Here is a 17,448-nt window from a genome sequence, read left to right as displayed (position 1 = left end):
TGGTAGGGGAATCAAATGGAAAGCTTCATAAAAGAGGAAGTAACCAAATAAAAAGAAATAAAAAGAGGAAGTACTTGAGTTGATCCCTGAAGGCAAGTATGACCTTTCCCAGTACGTGAGGTGGGAACAAAATTTACTGTTATACATGTACAAAAAAAGACATACAGATCTACTTATTTTATCCTAGCTTATTTATGAAAGGCTTTCAAGACCAAGGCTATAGATATAATAAGCAAAGAAACCAATCCAAATGATCCTAAAGATCAAACCTCCATCTAAACTAAAAAGCATGTATTTATCTGAAAACTGTAAAATGTGGTAAATACTTACATTTTGTCTATCTCCACTCAGATGTGCAAACTCCACCATTTCATTTCCAAATTGACTGAATATTTGGACAAACTCTTGAAAGCTAGTCACTTTCTCCAGTCTTTCCATAGTTGCAAGAACCTGCAAAGCAGAGAATATCTCATTATTGGGTGATAGTTATGAAACAGACTGAGATTGTCAAGGCTGAGCAGAAAAAAAAATGAAAATTCTGAATTCTAGGGGAAAACTGAGAAGGAGGAGCCAGATTGAAGATAGAGAAGGAGATGCTCAGAAAAGTAGTAGATTCAAGGCACAGAATTATTAGGGGAATGATTAGTTTATAGGATGAGATTTGGAGTTACTTGAAAAGGAAAAGGGAAAAGAATAAAAGAAATGACTAAATATACAAAGGAAGGTATCATTTCTGTAGCCAAGTCTAGACGGTGGGAATGGGCAGGACTATAGTAATCAAATATTCAGAGAACTAGGAAGGGGTGAAGATGAAAGACAGCAAGCTTTAAGGCTCAGTGAACCAGGATGACAGGAACCCTACCATTCTCAGGAAAGCAGCAGGAACCTCATCATCTGCAGAGTAAGGAGTTGAAAGGGAGGTATGGGGTTTTAAGAGGAGGAAAATAGTCTGGCTCAGTCAGGAATGGGCCATCAGGGGTTAATAAAGAGTGTGAATCTGTGGTAGAGCCAATAACTAAAATGTTATGTGTTTTCTTGATGTAAGAAATAAGGTAAATAGATGAAACATATTTTCAAATACTTTTCTTTAAAATAACAATACCAGGTTGTTTTGGTAGAACAAGACAGGTTAAAAAAACACAGATATCCTGTGTTGACTTATTTTTAATGAGAGTATGATAAATATTTGGCATGTTAATCTGCCCTGGCAGTTCAGGAAGTTCAGGCGACTAACACAGAGAAGGCACATTGCCACCACTGTGAAGAACCTCCATCTTTCAAAGAGAGGAAGGTTGTTTCTATTTCTCTAGTGCTGCCAGATCCACCTCTCCAATTCCGATTCATTCAACATCATCAGGTGGTTTTATCCTCAAATCCTATTAGGATAGCCCCTTCCCTGGCCAACTGTCATCCTGTTTGCGTAGGGAATTATCCAGAGAATGAAGTGATAGTACCTACCCTAGATTCCCAGATGATCAAGAAACATGACCATCACCTGAGAGATTAACTTCTGGACTGGAAGAGTTTAAATCCATTCTGTAAGTTTTGAGATTATTCAGTAACATTTAGGGACTTTGCATACAGAAATTTTGTAGCTGTGGATAATTATTATTTCCACTGAGTTAACTGTGTCTTAAGTTATATATTGTTAGTCTCTGATTTGGGAGGGAATAAAAAGTACTGAAGAATTCAGCCTTTTTATCATGATAATATATGTATTATCGTGATAAACCTAAAGGTTTCTGCTACATATATCATCATGGTGCTCACCATTTCTTTCCAACTGTTGTACACATTTAAAGCTTTTAGCAATAAGCCTCAACAAGTGGAAAATGATTTTCTAAGAAGAGACATTACTTGCATTCAAAAGTTTAGGCACAGTATACCCATTATTTAAGAATTACACATACAGAAGAAACACTATTATAAACAATTATAAAAGATAAGCATTGCCAAATTACTTACAATTAACCTAAAAAGAACTTCTTTTTTCTGTTTTTAATGTGATAACTCAGACAGGCATAGCCCCAGGAGGAACCTAGGGCCACAACTGCATTCAACGAGTAGATGATCAATGTGTCCTCCAATTCACATTAATCCTCACAGCTAGTTGCATTCTTCATCATTGCATGAGCCAAGTGATCTACTGTTAAGAATCATAAAACGCACTTTGAACAACACAGAAAGACAAAAATATAGCAACACCAGAAAGGTAAGTACCTTATTTCTTGATGTTATTATCTGTTTAATGACAACTCGGTCTGCCAGCAACAACACCTTTGTCACTGAAGAAAGAAGTAATCTTGCAGCCTTTATAACTCCTGTTTTGTCTGTAAAAATCGTGATCTGGCCATCAGATTCCGCATGGTTCAAGTTGGTTATGTCTGTAAGTGCTGCAATTGTTTCTCCTAACAAGAAAGGCAAGGTGGTAAAGTTAAACTGGCAGTAAGACACACAAATTCAAATCTAGACTTTTCTCTAACCTTGAAGGTAAGGCACAATGAGGAGAAACTCAGCTTTGGAGTCCTACTTCAGGAACAAGAAATGGTTTCATCTTGACGATTGTAGGGGTTATCATACAAAGCTTTCTAACCAAAAAATAATATCACATTCTTAAGAACTGTGACAAATTTTGCCCTCGCTCAGTTTGAAAAACATCATAATTTTTGTTTCCAGTGGTAATGCAAACTATACAATCTAAAAGCCTCCTGCCCTACAAGACTGTAAGAAAAGTCCCAGGAGTCAAAAACCAAATACCTAAAACCAGAGCAGTAAGCAGGTGCCAAGGTTTAGGCTGGGGCCAGGCCGGGGAGAACTCAGGGGTCACTGCTGATCTCCACAAGCTGAAGGGGATTGGGTTTTCAGGGATCCTCAGGGAGAGAAGAAAGATAGGGCTTTGGGCCCCAAGGGATGACATCTTCAATACAAAGGGGGCCTGGAAAGAACTGCCAACAGGCAAAAAGAAACAGTAAGGAAGTTCATCTATCTGTCATCCTGGACTCTGGGTGGGGAAAGCAAACAAAACAAAAGCCCCCGCTCCTGAGAATTCAAACCACAGGCTGGCCCTCATTCAGGCTGCAGTTTGAATTTACATAAACTTCTTATGAAGCCCGGCACAAACCATTCTATTAATTGAACTCCCAACCCTCTAGAAAAATTATCTTCTTCACTGATGCTATCAAAACTTTTGATTTCTGTAATGGTAATTATCTACAACAATACAAGTGTTTGCTTCCTCAAAGAAGAACCAGGCTACAATATTCTTTAAACCTCCATACTTGTTAAAGTTAAACAGAGTTTTAAAATAAACCTTTAACCAACTTACAGTGTTCAAGATCATTTTTTAAAGTCCTAAATATACCTGTGTGCATAACGTAATGATTTTCTTACAAAAGCCCTCCTGCCAATTCTGTTACATACACACAATAATGTGTCAGCTCACAGGCTTAAGGATCTTGAGTAAAAAGTATAGGAATCTTAATGGAGAGGACACAGGGTGAAACATGATAGAAGTCAAGGTTTAGAAAGATCAGTCTGGCAGGCACAGTGCCTCAATGCCTGTAATACTAGCACTTTGGGAGGCCAAGTTGGGGGGATCACGTGAGGTCAGGAGTTCAAGACCATCCTAGTCAACATGGTGAAACCCCGTTTCTACTAAAAAAATACAAAAATTAGCCAGGCATGGTGGCGGGGGTCTGAAATCCCAGCTACTCAGAAGCCTGAGGCAGAGAATCACTTGGACCTGGGAAGCGGAGGTTGCAGTGAGCCAAGATTGCACCACTGCATTCCAGCCTGCGTAACAGAGTGAGACTTGGTCTCAAAGAAAAAAAAAAAAAAGAAAGAAAGAAAAATCAGTCTAGTAGGAGTAGTAGGAGTACATAAAATGGAATGGAAAGGAAAGACTTAAAGCCAGGCAATCATATCGGTTGTGGGTATGAAATAGTAGGGACTTTACTAGCATAGTAGCCATAGGAACATTAAGAAGATGATTTGGGAGACACTTAGAAAACATAAAATTAGTACCTGATCAGTGATAAGAAGGAAAGAAAGAGTGAAAAAATGGCTTCAAAGTTTTAAATCTAAGTTGCTTAAAGAAAATCAGAAGGGCATTGGAAGGGAAATGGTAATTTTACTTTCAGACAACAGGATTTTGAAATAACACAGGAATATACAAAAGATAAGCCACAAGATATGGACTGCTAATGCAGACTTGGATGTCTTATGTATAATGACAATAGCTGAAGCTCTACCGATAGAGGAAGTCTATGGTAGCCAGCCTTCACGATAGCTCCCCATGATCCCCACCTACTGGTATGCACAATCTTGTGCTGTCCCCTCCCACATCACCTCAGGGTTGGTATGGTGGAAGTGATTGTATGTCATTTCCAAGGTCAGGTTCTAAAATGACTGAGGCAGCTTTCCGGGTTGCTCTCTCTCTATGAGAGAAGCCACCTGCCATGTCATAAGCAGCCCTTACTACAAAGAGGCCTATGCAGAGAGGAAGTTAGGCCTCTGGCCAACAGCCAGCAAGGAAGAGAAGCCTGCCAACAACCATGAGAGAGAGCCTGGAAGCAGACCTGTAGTCCAGTCAAGCTTTCAGGTAACAGAGGCCTGGTCAACACACTAACCACCATCTCATGAGACACACTGACTCAGAGCCACCCAGTTAAGCCGCCTGACTGGTACCCCTCAAAAACTGTGTGAGATAGTAAATGTCTGTGTTTTTAAGTTGCTAAGTTTGGGTTAATTTGTTACACAGCAATAGGTAACTAATACAAAGTTTTGATAGCAAAATATACAGAGAACAAAAGTGCTTAGAATTAACCTTAAGGTATACAGAAGGGGCAGGAGGAAAACTATCAGTTTGCAGGCTATCATTAACAGCTAGAAGGAGAAAAATGTTTCCTCTGATTCTCTGGAAAATGTTAATTTTTTTCTACACCTCTCAACCACAAAAGATACCACATATAAGCCAGAACATATGGCATTATTCAACCTTTCCTTTTTCTGACTAAACCCCAGGCATTTAACTCATAAGTATGTGGGATAGTAACATTTGGTCAGCTCCACCAACATGGTCAAATGCTTCCTTAACATTATAAAGTTGTTCAAAGTGTAAACGGTTCAGAAATCAGTTCCCTGAAAAAGTCACAAAGCTGTCTTACAGCTTCATGGTTATCATTTTTAATTTATTATATGTAATTACTAGTGTTATGTCTTAACAGGAAAACCCAAGCTCAATCAAACACAAATACTTATTGAGCTTCTATATGAAACATAAATATAAACCTTGCCTGGTAGCCAAGTAAAAAGTAACAATATAATGTAAGAGTTCAACACAGGGAAGTAAGAGTAAAAATTAATTATTATACTGACAGTTAATATTTATTACACACTTACTATGTGTGAAATGATATATGCATTATATCAAAACACCTCTATAAACCCTAACAGTCCCATTTTATTTATTTATTTTTTTTTATTTTTTTTACTTTTTTTAGACAGCATCTCACTCTGTTACCTGGGCTGGAGTGCAGTGGCGCAATCTCAGCTCATTGCAACCTCCACCTCCTGGGTTCAAGCAATTCTCCTGCCTCAGCCTCCCAAGTAGCTGGGATTACAGGTGCCTGACACCATGCCCAGTTAATTTTTTGTATTTTTAGTAGAGGCAGGGTTTCACCATGTTGGCCAGGCTGGTCTCTAACTCCTGATCTTATGATTTACCCGCCTCGGCCTCCCAAAGTGCTGGGATTACAGACATGAGCCACCGTGTCCTGCCTTATTTTTTTGTCTTTTTGAGATGGAGTCGCACTCTGTCGCCCAGTCTGGAGTGCAGTGGCGTGATCTCGGCTCACTGCAATCTCTGCCTCCTGGGTTCAGGAGAGTCTCCTGCCTCAGTCTCCCAAGTAGCTAGAACTACAGGCATGTGCTACCACGCCCGGCTATTTTATTGTATTTTTAGTAGAGATGGGTTTCACTGTGTTAGCCAGGATGGTCTCCTGACCTCATGATCTGCTCACCTCAACCTCCCAAAGTGCTGGGATTATAAGTATAGCCACTGTGCCTGGCCACAGTCCCATTTTACAGATGAGAACACTGAGGCTTAGAAATGTTTAATAGATTGCTCAATATCTCCTGCTAGCAAGTAGAACCACTGGGATTAAAATCCAGGGAGTCTGACTCTAAAACTCTAGTTGCTTTTTTTTGAGACATGGTCTCACTCTGTCATCTCCCAGGCTGGAGTGCAGTGGCACCATTACCACTCACTGCAAATTCAACCTCCCTGGGCTCAAACAATCCTCCCAGCTTAGCCTCCTGAGTAGCTGGGACTGCAGGCATAGACCCCCACACCTGGCTAATTTTTTTTTCTTATGTTTTTTAGAGACAGGGTCTCACTATGTTGCCCAGGTTGGTCTTAAACACAGTTCAAGCGATCCACCCACCTTGGCCTCCCAAAGTGCTGGGATTACAGGTGTGAGCTACCACAACCAGCCAGCTCCAGTTCTTTATCTACTATTTTATATTAGCTCCCTCAAATGAACGCTGTTGTCAAAAGAAGAAAATGATTCGTAGGGGTTGAGTGGGCTAGAAACATTTCAGGAGTGATTTAATGAAGTCTTAAGTTTGTATGTGTTAGAGAAAAAAAGGCTTCTGTATTTTACAACTCCAGAAGGCATCATTCTCATCCTCTTACCTGAGTGACACTAGGAGGAAGATGACATGTGGAGCTCATGACACCTAATGGCTTCCAAAATACTCTGTTTATGGAGCTGCCTGGGCGTATGGTACTCATGTCAGTATACCACATCCTTCTCTTTCACCTTACACTGAGCACAAATGACATGCTACAAGGCCAGCAAGGAGCACAGGACTCAGGTTATCCTTTCATCTAAAAATACCGTACTCCTGCTTTAATCAATGGTTGTTAGGAGAAACAGTAATTTCTTTTATTTCTTTTTTTTCTAACCACAAAGCTTTCTTGCAAAAAGAAACAGTAATGTGAAGAACATATCTACATTTTCTGTTGAATTGTCCATTATGTAATGTCTGTTTCATAAGCACCCACACATAATTTAGTGTCAGGAAAAAAAGTCTCTCTCTCCTCTTACAAGCTGGTTTGTTTCCTTTCAACAAACAATGAGATTATATAACCCTTGGTTTCCCACATTTCTGTCTTGCCTTCCAGGAAGTACAAAGATAAATTTCATGCTTAATTAAAATAGTAATGTTTGCCAAAGTTTCTGGTTTATTTCTTTTTACATCTTATTTTAATAAGTTTATTGATCATGTCTTTTATTGTAAGCACTATCGAATCCTTTTTTAAAGTAGGAGAAATGTAAATTATGAATAGAATAAGGATATCCCCCCCTGCTTTCCACATAAAACCTATTCTCTATCCCAGTAAATGGCTAGAAATCCAAGAGTCAACCCAGGGTCTTCCCTTTCCTTCAGTCAACAAGCTCCTTTTACCTATTCGACCACGTTAAGGAGTTCTCCGTGTACTCTTCCGACTCTTTAAAGAGCTATTACAGTGACTTGGCATAGCTGGTTTTACCGTCAAAGCTTCTCTATTAATCTCCCTGCCTTCAGTCTCAACATTCTCTCAGGCTTTCCTCATCTGTTCACTTCCTCCATACTTTCAGAAAGAATTCTATCTAACACAAAACATCTGTAAAATTTTGTCTTGAAAAATCTAAACAAAAAAAAATAACACAAAACATTATGTCTTTCATCTGGCTCAGAATTTCTCAATGACTCCTAGTATAGAATAGTTGAAATAATCTGTATAACACACAGGATCATATATGGACCTGTCTGCCCCTCCACATTTACTTGGTTTTATCCCAATCGCTCTCTTCCCGCTGATGACCTGCTCCTCCCTCAGAGTTGCCCATCTCAGTAGCTGGCACCACCATTTGCCCAGCTGTTCATATCCCAAATCTTGGGAGTTATCCTGACTCTTCTATCACATCCCACATCCAAACCATCGGCCAATTCTATCAGCTCCACCTTGGCAATATATGGAAACACAGCCACCTTTCACTACCTCAAATGCTATCACCTAGTCTAAGTCACCATCATCTATCACCTGATCACTGTGACAGCCTCCTAACTGGTTTCTCTGAATCCATCTTCACACCCCCTAAAATGTATTTTCTATAAAGGAGCCACCAGTTACCTTTTTAAAATACAAATGAGATCATGTCATTGCCAGCACGAAATCTCCCAGTAACCCCTCATTACACTTAGAACATAGTCCAAAATTCCTGTCCTTGCCTATTCTCACTTTCTCCTTGTCAGGAATGCCCTTCCTCCAAGTATCCACATAGCTCAGGCCTTCACTTCATTGTAGTCTCTGCTCTAATGTTCCTTCCTTAGAGGGTCTTCCTAATCTTCTATCCCAGGAGTTCTCAACTGGGGCCATTTTTACCCCTCAAGGGACATTTCGCAATGTCTAGAGCTATTTCTGGTTGTCACATGGTAGGAGAGGGGACATTCTGGCATCTAGCAGGTAGAAGCCAGTGATCTGATAAACATCCTATAATGCACAAGTCAACCCCCACAACACAGAAGTATCCAGCCCAAGATGTCAGTAGCACCAAAGTTAAAAAACCCTGCCTTGGAGGTTGTGGTGAGCCGAGATCGCGCCATTGCACTCCAGCCTGGGTAACAAGAGCGAAACTCCGTCTCCAAAAAAAAAAAAAAAACCCTGCCTTCTCTAAAACAGCGCCTTCATGGGTCCTCTAACACTTACCTTGCTTTATTTTTTTTCATGGTAACTATCACCACCTGACATTACATATTTATTCACTTATGATCTGTCTCCCTCAGTAGAATGCAAGGCCCATCATGGCAGATTTTGAACTGATTTATCCATGTCTATCTCCCTATGATCTAAAAGAATGTCTGGTATATCACCAACATTCAGTAAACATTTATTGAAATAATTAATGGATAAATGAAACTTCAACAAAGCTGCAGTCCTCAAAACACCCTAGGTTCTCAAAGGCTTCTGTGCTACCATCTACAAAGAATTGTGAACCATCATGAAGTTTGATGTCACTATGATTTTTTTGCTATAGAATACTAACACATACTCATGCTTATGTCACTTCCTATGTCATAGAAAGTAGACTAATATGTTCCTAGAGAATAGAGGGCCACAGCTCCCACTTCTCTATCTCTCTCACATCTCAATGGCTGATGGTGAGGAGGGCAGACCACTAACTCTGACCTATGAAGGAGTCCTATGTTTCAGATTTAGGACTTGATCCAAGTGAAGTGCAATATTCGTGGAAGCTAATCCAGGCCTTTCATGTTTGAGGCAGCTATAACCAGAGAGCTATGTATCTTTATTCAAAATAAAACAATATTTTTTTATCATAACCAAAGCAATAACAGTGGTATGAATACTCTTCAAAATCAATATCCACCTACCTGCTTGTTTAGCTTCAATACAGGCAATATTTATTTCTTCTTTCAAATCCCAGTTTTCATTGGCTATAGCTTCTCCCACTTTAACAAATCTTCCAACTGCCAAGTTGACAGCCTGTCCTACACGCTGAATTGCTTGCAGAGTTTTATCAGACTTTTTGGTTTTATCTTTATGATTAATAAGTGTGGTGATCTAAAAGTGAAAGAAAAGCAACTTTTAGCTCAATACCGTTTTTAAAAAAAGCTGTATCACAAAGTGAAAGAAAATTAAGCCTGGCATACTGGATAGCTCAGTAAACTAAATCAACAGGGATGTTTCAACAGAGACAAGCAGCAAAGTATCCTACATCATTCCTCAGGACAATGTTTCTATTAATTACAACTCCAAGTTTACCTGAGGGCAGTTATTTGGGTCATGCAGTTATCTGGAACATACAGTTTCAGAGCCCTCCAGATCTTTCAACAAATCTTAAAGGCAGGAGAAAAGCAGGAGAGGATAGTTAGTTATATTCACAAAACCAAAGTGCTTCAGGTCTAGTTTCCTCTACTATGGCTTGAGATGCTATGAGAATAGAGACAGCTCTTCTTCCTCTCCACTCCACTCCATTGCCTACCATGATGCACAGCTTGTACAAAACATATATTCCCAACTACTGCTCAATGTACATGTACTAGTATTAAAAGAAGAAGAACAGAATTAAAAGAAGAGGAAGAGAATCACTTTTACTCTCTGCACAACTGCTACGTGCCAAGCAAAATGTATGTTTAGGTATTAATAATTTAGAATTAATAGAAAGACCTAGATTTGAGTCTTGGCTCAGCCATTACTTGCTAAGTGGTCTAGGGAAATATAATCTCTAAATTTCCTCAACTATAATATTGCTTTTCATCAAATTTTGAAAATTTGCCAGTTCCTAAGGATGTATCAGTAACAAGACTAAGACAAGCCCGCCCCCATTAGGTTTACAGTATGGTAGAATACCAATAATTCAGTTACACAAAATATATTTGTTGCACACTATCATATGCCATATAAAATTCTAGGTAGAGATGAAGTAACAACCGACAAGAAAGAAAAAGTCCATGTTCCCATGAGCTTACATTCTAGTGAAGGAGTGGGGGAGACCTAATGATCGCATAAATAGGCAAACAAAAAATAAACTTTAACATAACTGTTACGTGCAAAATGTTAGGATAGTGTAATATAAAGTATCTGTGTAGCTGCCTGAAATTGATTGGTCTTCCTTCTATGAGAAAGTGATATTTAAGCTGAGATCTAAATGATTGCGAAGTAGTTAGACCGGCAAACATCAAAGAATAAAGAGCATTCTAAGGAGAAGAAACAGTTGGAGGGAAGAAAAAAAAAAGCCCTTAGGAATGAGCCTATCCTGTTCAAGGAATGAGGTAAAGCTGGAAGTGGCTAAAGCATAGTGGGCCAGGGGCAAGTTAAAACCAATATCCAAGAGATGGGATGGGCAGGGACCAGCCAAGACTGTGAACTAAAATGAAGAATTTATATTTTATTCTATGATTACAGAAAGATACTTAAAGGTCTTTAAACTAGAAAATAATATAATCTTTATATTAACTGGATGCCACTGAAGGGTTTTTTAAACAGGAAAGTGGTATAATCTCTGCAGTGATTTGAAGCCACTGAAGGTTTTTTAAGCAGGAAAGTGGTATAATCTCTGTCGTGGTTTTAAAACACGTCCACAAATTCTCCCCTCAAGAGGTAGGGCCTCATTTCTCGCCACATGAGTGTGGACTGGACTTGGTGACTCACTTCTAATAAATGGAATAAAGTGAAAATAATGGAGTGCTTCTAAGACTAGGTCACAGAACACACAGTGACTTTTATCTTATTCACTCACTCACTCTCTGTGGGATCAATCACAGTGGAAACAGGCCAACTGCCACATAATGGAAGGAACTCAAGCAACCCTATGGAGAGCCCCACAAGGTAACTGAAGGCTCTGGCCAAAAGACAGTGAAGAACTGAGGCCTCATGCCAGCAGCTGGATGAGTGAACTTGACAGCAGATTCTCCAGCCCCAGTCAAGCCTTTGGATTACTGCAGGCTTGGTCAATCATATTTATTTTGATTTTATGAGAGACCTCACTTCAGAACCACCAGGGAAGTCACTCTAGAATTAACCCACAGAAACCATAAGATAGTGTTTGTTGTTTTAATGCACTAAATTGCGGGTAATTTCTTCTGCATCAATAGATAACTAATACCGATTTTGGTACCTGGATCTGGGGTGAGGCTATAACAAAACGTAAAATGTGGGAGTGGCTCTAAAATCAGGCAGTGAAAGTTGAATGAATTTTCAGTGAATAAAAGCTAGAAATCAAAGAAACTTTGCAGAAGCATGATGACCTTTGAGGAAGCTATCTTAGACAGTTAGGGCTGCTATAACAAAATACCTTAAACTGAGTAATTCATAAATAACAGAAATGTATTGCTTACAGTTTTGGAGGCTGGGAAGTCCAGGATCAAGGCACCAACAGATTTGGTATCTACTAAGGACCCATTCCTCACACGTGGTGCCTTCTATGTCCTCACATGGCTCCCTGAAGCCTCTTTTGTAAGAGCACTAATCCCACGCATGAAGGCTCCCTTGTGACATAATCACCTCCCAAAGGCCCCAACTCTCAATACCATCATGACGGTTAAGTTCCAACATACAAATTTTTGGAGAACGCCAACATTCAGGCCACAGCAGAAGCTATAGGTAAAAGCTTAAGGAAAAGTGAGAAAAATCTTACTGGAAACTGGAGAAAATGGATTCCTTGTTATATAGTGACAGAAAGTCACCCTCATTAACATGGAAAGGAGAAAATATACCTAATGAACTGGGAGATCTAACTAAGGAGATGTCAAGGCAGGTTCTAAAGGGGCTACCTGCTTTCTTTTTGTTGCTTACAGTAAAATGTAAGAGAAGATAGAAATTAAAGGAAACACGGATAAACAAAAATAAGTCAAAACAACAACAAAAAAACAAGCCAAAACTTGTTGGTTTCAAAAACTCCTGCTCCAGATGGCACACCATACTAAAATTAACAATGGCTTCTAGGCAAATATAAAATCCAGAGCAGTGTCAAGAAAGTACCATCTAAAAATGAAGCTAAGGGTGTGACTATAAAATCTTAGATCTCAGAAAGGTTCAAGGTGTTTTTTCAGACAACCATTCAGTTAAACAACAGATCTCCTAAGTAGCTCAAAGGTATTCTTCCTCAGCAGTCCCAGCAGAAGCCCAAGTTAAAAAAGAGCATATCTCAAAGAGACTTACGGGTATGACTTTTGTCTACTAGAGTGAATTCGATATGACTCACAGGAGGCAACAAGATTTTTAAGATAATCGTGCTGGCAGAAACACTATTGGCTTGGACTAAAAGCGAATACATCTTTTTATGAAAAGAAGTTTTCATACCAGCCCCCACTCCAAACTTCCAAAGGCAGGGAACCGGCTGAGAAATCTATGCAGCTGCAAACATGAGCTATAATTCATGAAAAAGGATGACTCAGAAGGCAGAACCAAAAGCCATGAAGAACTATTCCCAGGACTTGAGTCTTAAGGAGCTGGCAACATTTACCCAGGAGAAGTTCAGAATACCATAAACCAGTGGCTCCTATTTTTTTCCATTTTTGAACAGCAGTGTATAGCAGTTATTCTATACTTTCTATTTTCTCATTTTTTTGAACAGAAGAGTCTACAGTGGTCAACCTAAAGCTGAAAGAAGTTACACTTAAGGAACTACTACATATAAGAAATCTTTCCTGGATCATATTTACGATAGATGCCAACATCCTGGATTTCCAGCTGCTATTGTGACTTTGGGGAGGATATGGATGGGGAGAGGTTACTTGCAGGTGGGAAGAAGGGAAACAATTGGTGGGCAGAGGTTGGAGTGTAGGTAGTTCTAAAATATGTCCACAAATTATTTTGCTATTCCTCCCTTAAAAAGGTGAAGTCTCATTCCCCTCTCCTTGAGTACAGGCTGAACTTAGCTACTTATTTCTAAGTAGTTGAATATAACGGAAGTGACAGTATGCTACTTTTGAGGGCAAGTCATAAAGTCACTATGGTTTCCATCCTTCCTTCTCTCTGCTCACCCTAGGGAAAGACAATTCCCATGTCATGAAGACACTTGACTAGCCCAGTGGAAAGGCTCACATGATAAGCCTGAGGAAACTGATGCTAAAAGGTGCTTATTTAAGGTCACACAGCTAATAAGTGGTGGAGTTAGGATTCAGAGTCAGACATTTCAATTCTAGAGACCATCATGAAAAAGCATGGTCTAAACACTACCCTAAACACTACCCCATAAAGTCATACAACCTAATGAAATAGGTTAATATTAATCATCCTCATTTCCCCAAATTGGAAAATGGGGGTAATAATCATCCTCATTTTATAAATAAGGAAGTTGGATATCAAGAAGAGTGGGAGAGTTAGGACTTAAATCCAGATATTCTGACTGCAGAGCCTAGCCTTTTAGCCACTTAGCCACATTGCCTTCTCTGCCTTATAATGGTAATAAGAAGAGCTGGCTGGGTGCAGTGGCTCATGCCTATAATCCCAGCATTTTGGGAAGCCAAGGTAGGTGGATCACAAGGTCAGGAGTTCGAGACCAGCTTGACCAACATGATGAAACTGCGTCTGTACGAAAAATATAAAAATTGGCCAGGTGTAGTGGTATGCACCTATAATCCCAGCTATTCAGGAGGCTGAAACAGGTGAATTGCTTGAACCTGGAGGGCGGAGGTTGCAGTGAGCTGAGATTGTGCCATTGCACTCCAGCCTGGGTGACAGAGCGAGACTTGGTCTCAAAAAAAATAAATAAAAATAAGAAGACTTAATAAAATAATGAAAGTATTGTGTTTAACATAGTACCATAAACAGAGTTTATTGTAAGCATTCAAAGACATTGTAATTAGCTCTCTTATTTAATCCTCAGGTATTATTAAAGATTAAAAACTGAGGCTGAGTGAAATTGCATATTTGGCTCATATAACTAATAAGTTGCCTAGTGTAGAATTTGAACCTAGGTTTAAACTGACAACAAATCCCACCTAATATTCTTTCTTTTACTGCCGGTTTTAAATCTTTCCAATTTTTTTTAATTGAAATGTTACCTAAAAGCCCATTACATAATCATATGAAAAAGTCATAATTTTAACTTTGCGAATGACTGTGGGTCATGCTGCTGGGAAGCAGGGAAAAAATACAAATCCTATTGGCACCAGCTTAGTCCTTTTCCACACCTGACAGACCCTAGGGAATTGTTAATATCACATGGAAGAAAGAGAACTGACCCACCATTGACTATTCCAAGCTACCATCTTGAAAGAGACTCTGCAGTGAAAAGGAGTTTAAGTTCTTGCTGTTGATTGAATGAATGTTTGTGCCCCATTCCCCTTCCCACTCCACAAATCCTTATGTTAAAATCCTAACCTCTAGTATGATTGTATTAAGAGGTGGGGCCTTTGGGAGATGATTAGGTCATGGGGAGAAACTCTCATGAATGGGATTAATGCCTTTTAAAAGAGGCCTCAGAAAGCTCTCTCACTCATTTCCACCCTGAGAGAACAGTGAGAAGACGCTGTCCATGAACCGGAACGTGGGCCCTCACCAGATACAAATCTGCCTGCATCTTGATCCTAGACTACCAGCCTACAGAACTGTGAGGCACAAATTTCTGTTTAAGGCACCCAGTCTATTGGATTTTTTATAGCAACCTGAACAGATTAAGGTGGTTCTGTTTATTAAATATTTCATTTACATAAAGTTTTGAAATTTCAGTCACAAAGAAAAGATCCTGCAATTAGGCTAAAATATCAACTATTGTTCAGTTCCAAAAGACACATTTTGCTTTCATTAGAAGCACCCTCCCCAGTGTATAATTAGGTGTGGCTGCCTTCCTTTTACTGGAAAGCAGTCTGGGAAATGTTCAATCCAAATATAGTATGCCTTTAAAATCTTATTTAGAGGAACTAAGTCAATATGTAACATTCCTTATTTAAGGTCTACTTTTGTTCTAAAATCAGTTTCAAACATTTTAAAGGTAGGTTCCTGAGTTATGTTTATTGTTTATAAAAAGAAATGGGAACTATAGGAAAGCCTCAAGAAATAAAAATTACCCATAATCCTACTATCCTATGAGAATACATACTTAAATACACAGTTTTACAAAATTGAGATTAAACTTCAATTTCCTTATCATGTCAAAAATAAGACTAGCTAAGATTTATTAAGCACGATAGTACCAGGCACTAGCCTACGTGTTTTACATGTATCATGCTTGCTTCTCTAGCATCTAATAGTTACATACTATTACCTAATTTACAGATAAAAAAATTATTTTATTACCCTAATTTTACAGATAAAAAAATCTGAAATTTGAAGAGGTTAAGTATTTGCCCAAGGTCACAAAGCCAGGGGAGCTAACTACACTCTTAGTCACTACACTGTCTCTCTTATCTTCCAGGATTATGTTAAGGATCAAGGGAAAGACAACTAGCAAGAGTGCTTTGTAAATTACAATATGCCAAATACAATCTTAGCTATTGTTCTGCAAAAATAGGAGGCATATTGAAAGTAATAACTTGGAGTTGCCCTGATGCCAGAGTCTAGAGAATGCCTAAATGAACCAGAGAAGAGGGCAGAAAAGGCATTCCTTGGGGAAGAAAGAAGATCTGGTGTATTGAAGAACGCTGCTGTGGAACAAAAGAATAAGAACTAGGGTTTACTTGATAGCTTCTAACAAAGGGTGTCAAGAAGTGCAAAATGCCAAAGCATATCCCAGCAGTTAAGAGCACAGACATCATTCTGCCTGGGTTTGAATTCTGACTCTGCCATGTGACCATGTGGCAAGTTATCTAACCTTTCTGTGACTCTGTGTTCTCACCTGTGAAAATGGAAATAATAATTGTACCTATTGGCTGAGCACAGTGGCTCACACCTGTAATTTGAGCACTTTGGGAGGCCGAGGTGGGAGGATCACCTGAAGTCAGGAGTTCAATACCAGCCTGGCCAACATGGCAAAACCCCATCTCTACTAAAATCTACAAAAATTAGCTGTGTGTGATGGTGGGTGTCTGTAAGACCCAGTTACTCAGGAGGCTAAGGCAGGGAGAATTGCTTGAACCCAGGAGGCAGAGGTTGCAGTGAGCCAAAATCATACCACTGCACTCCAGCCTGGGCAACAGAGTGAGACTCCGTCTCAAAAAAATATAAGTAATAATAATAGCAGCTACATGGTAGAATTATAGACAAATATATATATATACGTAATAATAATAATAACAATAATTGTACCCATCGCATAAGGTTATTGTGGGGAACAAATAAATTAGTAAAGTACTTAGAATAATGTCTGGTATATAGTAAGCACTACATAATTGTTAGACATTATTATAATGGTTAGATTTCTAGAATCTCAATTTTTCCCTCATGTTTGTGATATTGTTACTTTCTAAAAAAAATTGACAGTAAACCATGGATTGAAATGGACTTTCTTAGTTTATTTACTTATTTTGTGGGGCAGCAAGAAACCAATTGAAGAAGTCTAGGAAGGAAAAATAGTTGTAGCAGCCCAGAAAAAAGGACAAAGTATAATTCCCTGGAACCTAAAGAATAATCTAAGAGCCAGTTTGGGACACAAAAGTTCATCTCTGTGCTTAACTCATCAGTTAAATATAGTTCTGAGAATTATAAGAATTTAAAAATCATCTAATCAGTTATAGAAAACAATATGGAAGTAAACACATCAGTCATGGGACTAGGCTTTCAGGAAGGTAGAAAGAGGGTACTTCCACTTACTTTACAAACTATCATTTGAATTTTGTTTTATCTTTGAAATTAAAAACATGCATATAGGTCAGGCGTGGTGACTCATGCCTGTAATCCCAGCACTTTGGGAGGCAGAGGCAGGCAGATCACCTGAGGTCAGGAGTTCAAGACCAGCCTGGCCAACATGGTGAAACCCTATCTCTACAAAAAGAAAAAAG

At 39.1% G+C, this 17,448-nt stretch overlaps 1 protein-coding gene across 2 annotated transcripts in view; it reads right to left on the bottom strand.

Annotated features, from left to right (window-relative positions):
• CTNNAL1 (catenin alpha like 1) overlaps positions 1–17,448 on the bottom strand; it is a 73,032-nt gene that overhangs the window by 48,407 nt on the left and 7,177 nt on the right. For both annotated transcript variants that reach the window (XM_017498564.2, XM_017498565.2), the window contains exons 2-4: positions 9,439–9,628; positions 2,221–2,408; positions 331–450 (exon numbers count right to left, since the gene is read on the bottom strand). In XM_017498564.2, coding sequence (XP_017354053.1) covers positions 331–450; positions 2,221–2,408; positions 9,439–9,628 — 498 coding nt within the window. The remainder of the gene's footprint in view (positions 1–330; positions 451–2,220; positions 2,409–9,438; positions 9,629–17,448) is intronic.

This window comes from Cebus imitator, unplaced genomic scaffold (genome assembly GCF_001604975.1).
Source record: "Cebus imitator isolate Cc_AM_T3 unplaced genomic scaffold, Cebus_imitator-1.0 Scaffold244, whole genome shotgun sequence".
NCBI classification, from domain to species: Eukaryota; Metazoa; Chordata; class Mammalia; order Primates; family Cebidae; genus Cebus; species Cebus imitator.
The sequence above is the reverse complement of the archived record's forward strand: the minus strand, read 5'-3'. Positions and strand labels throughout refer to the sequence as shown.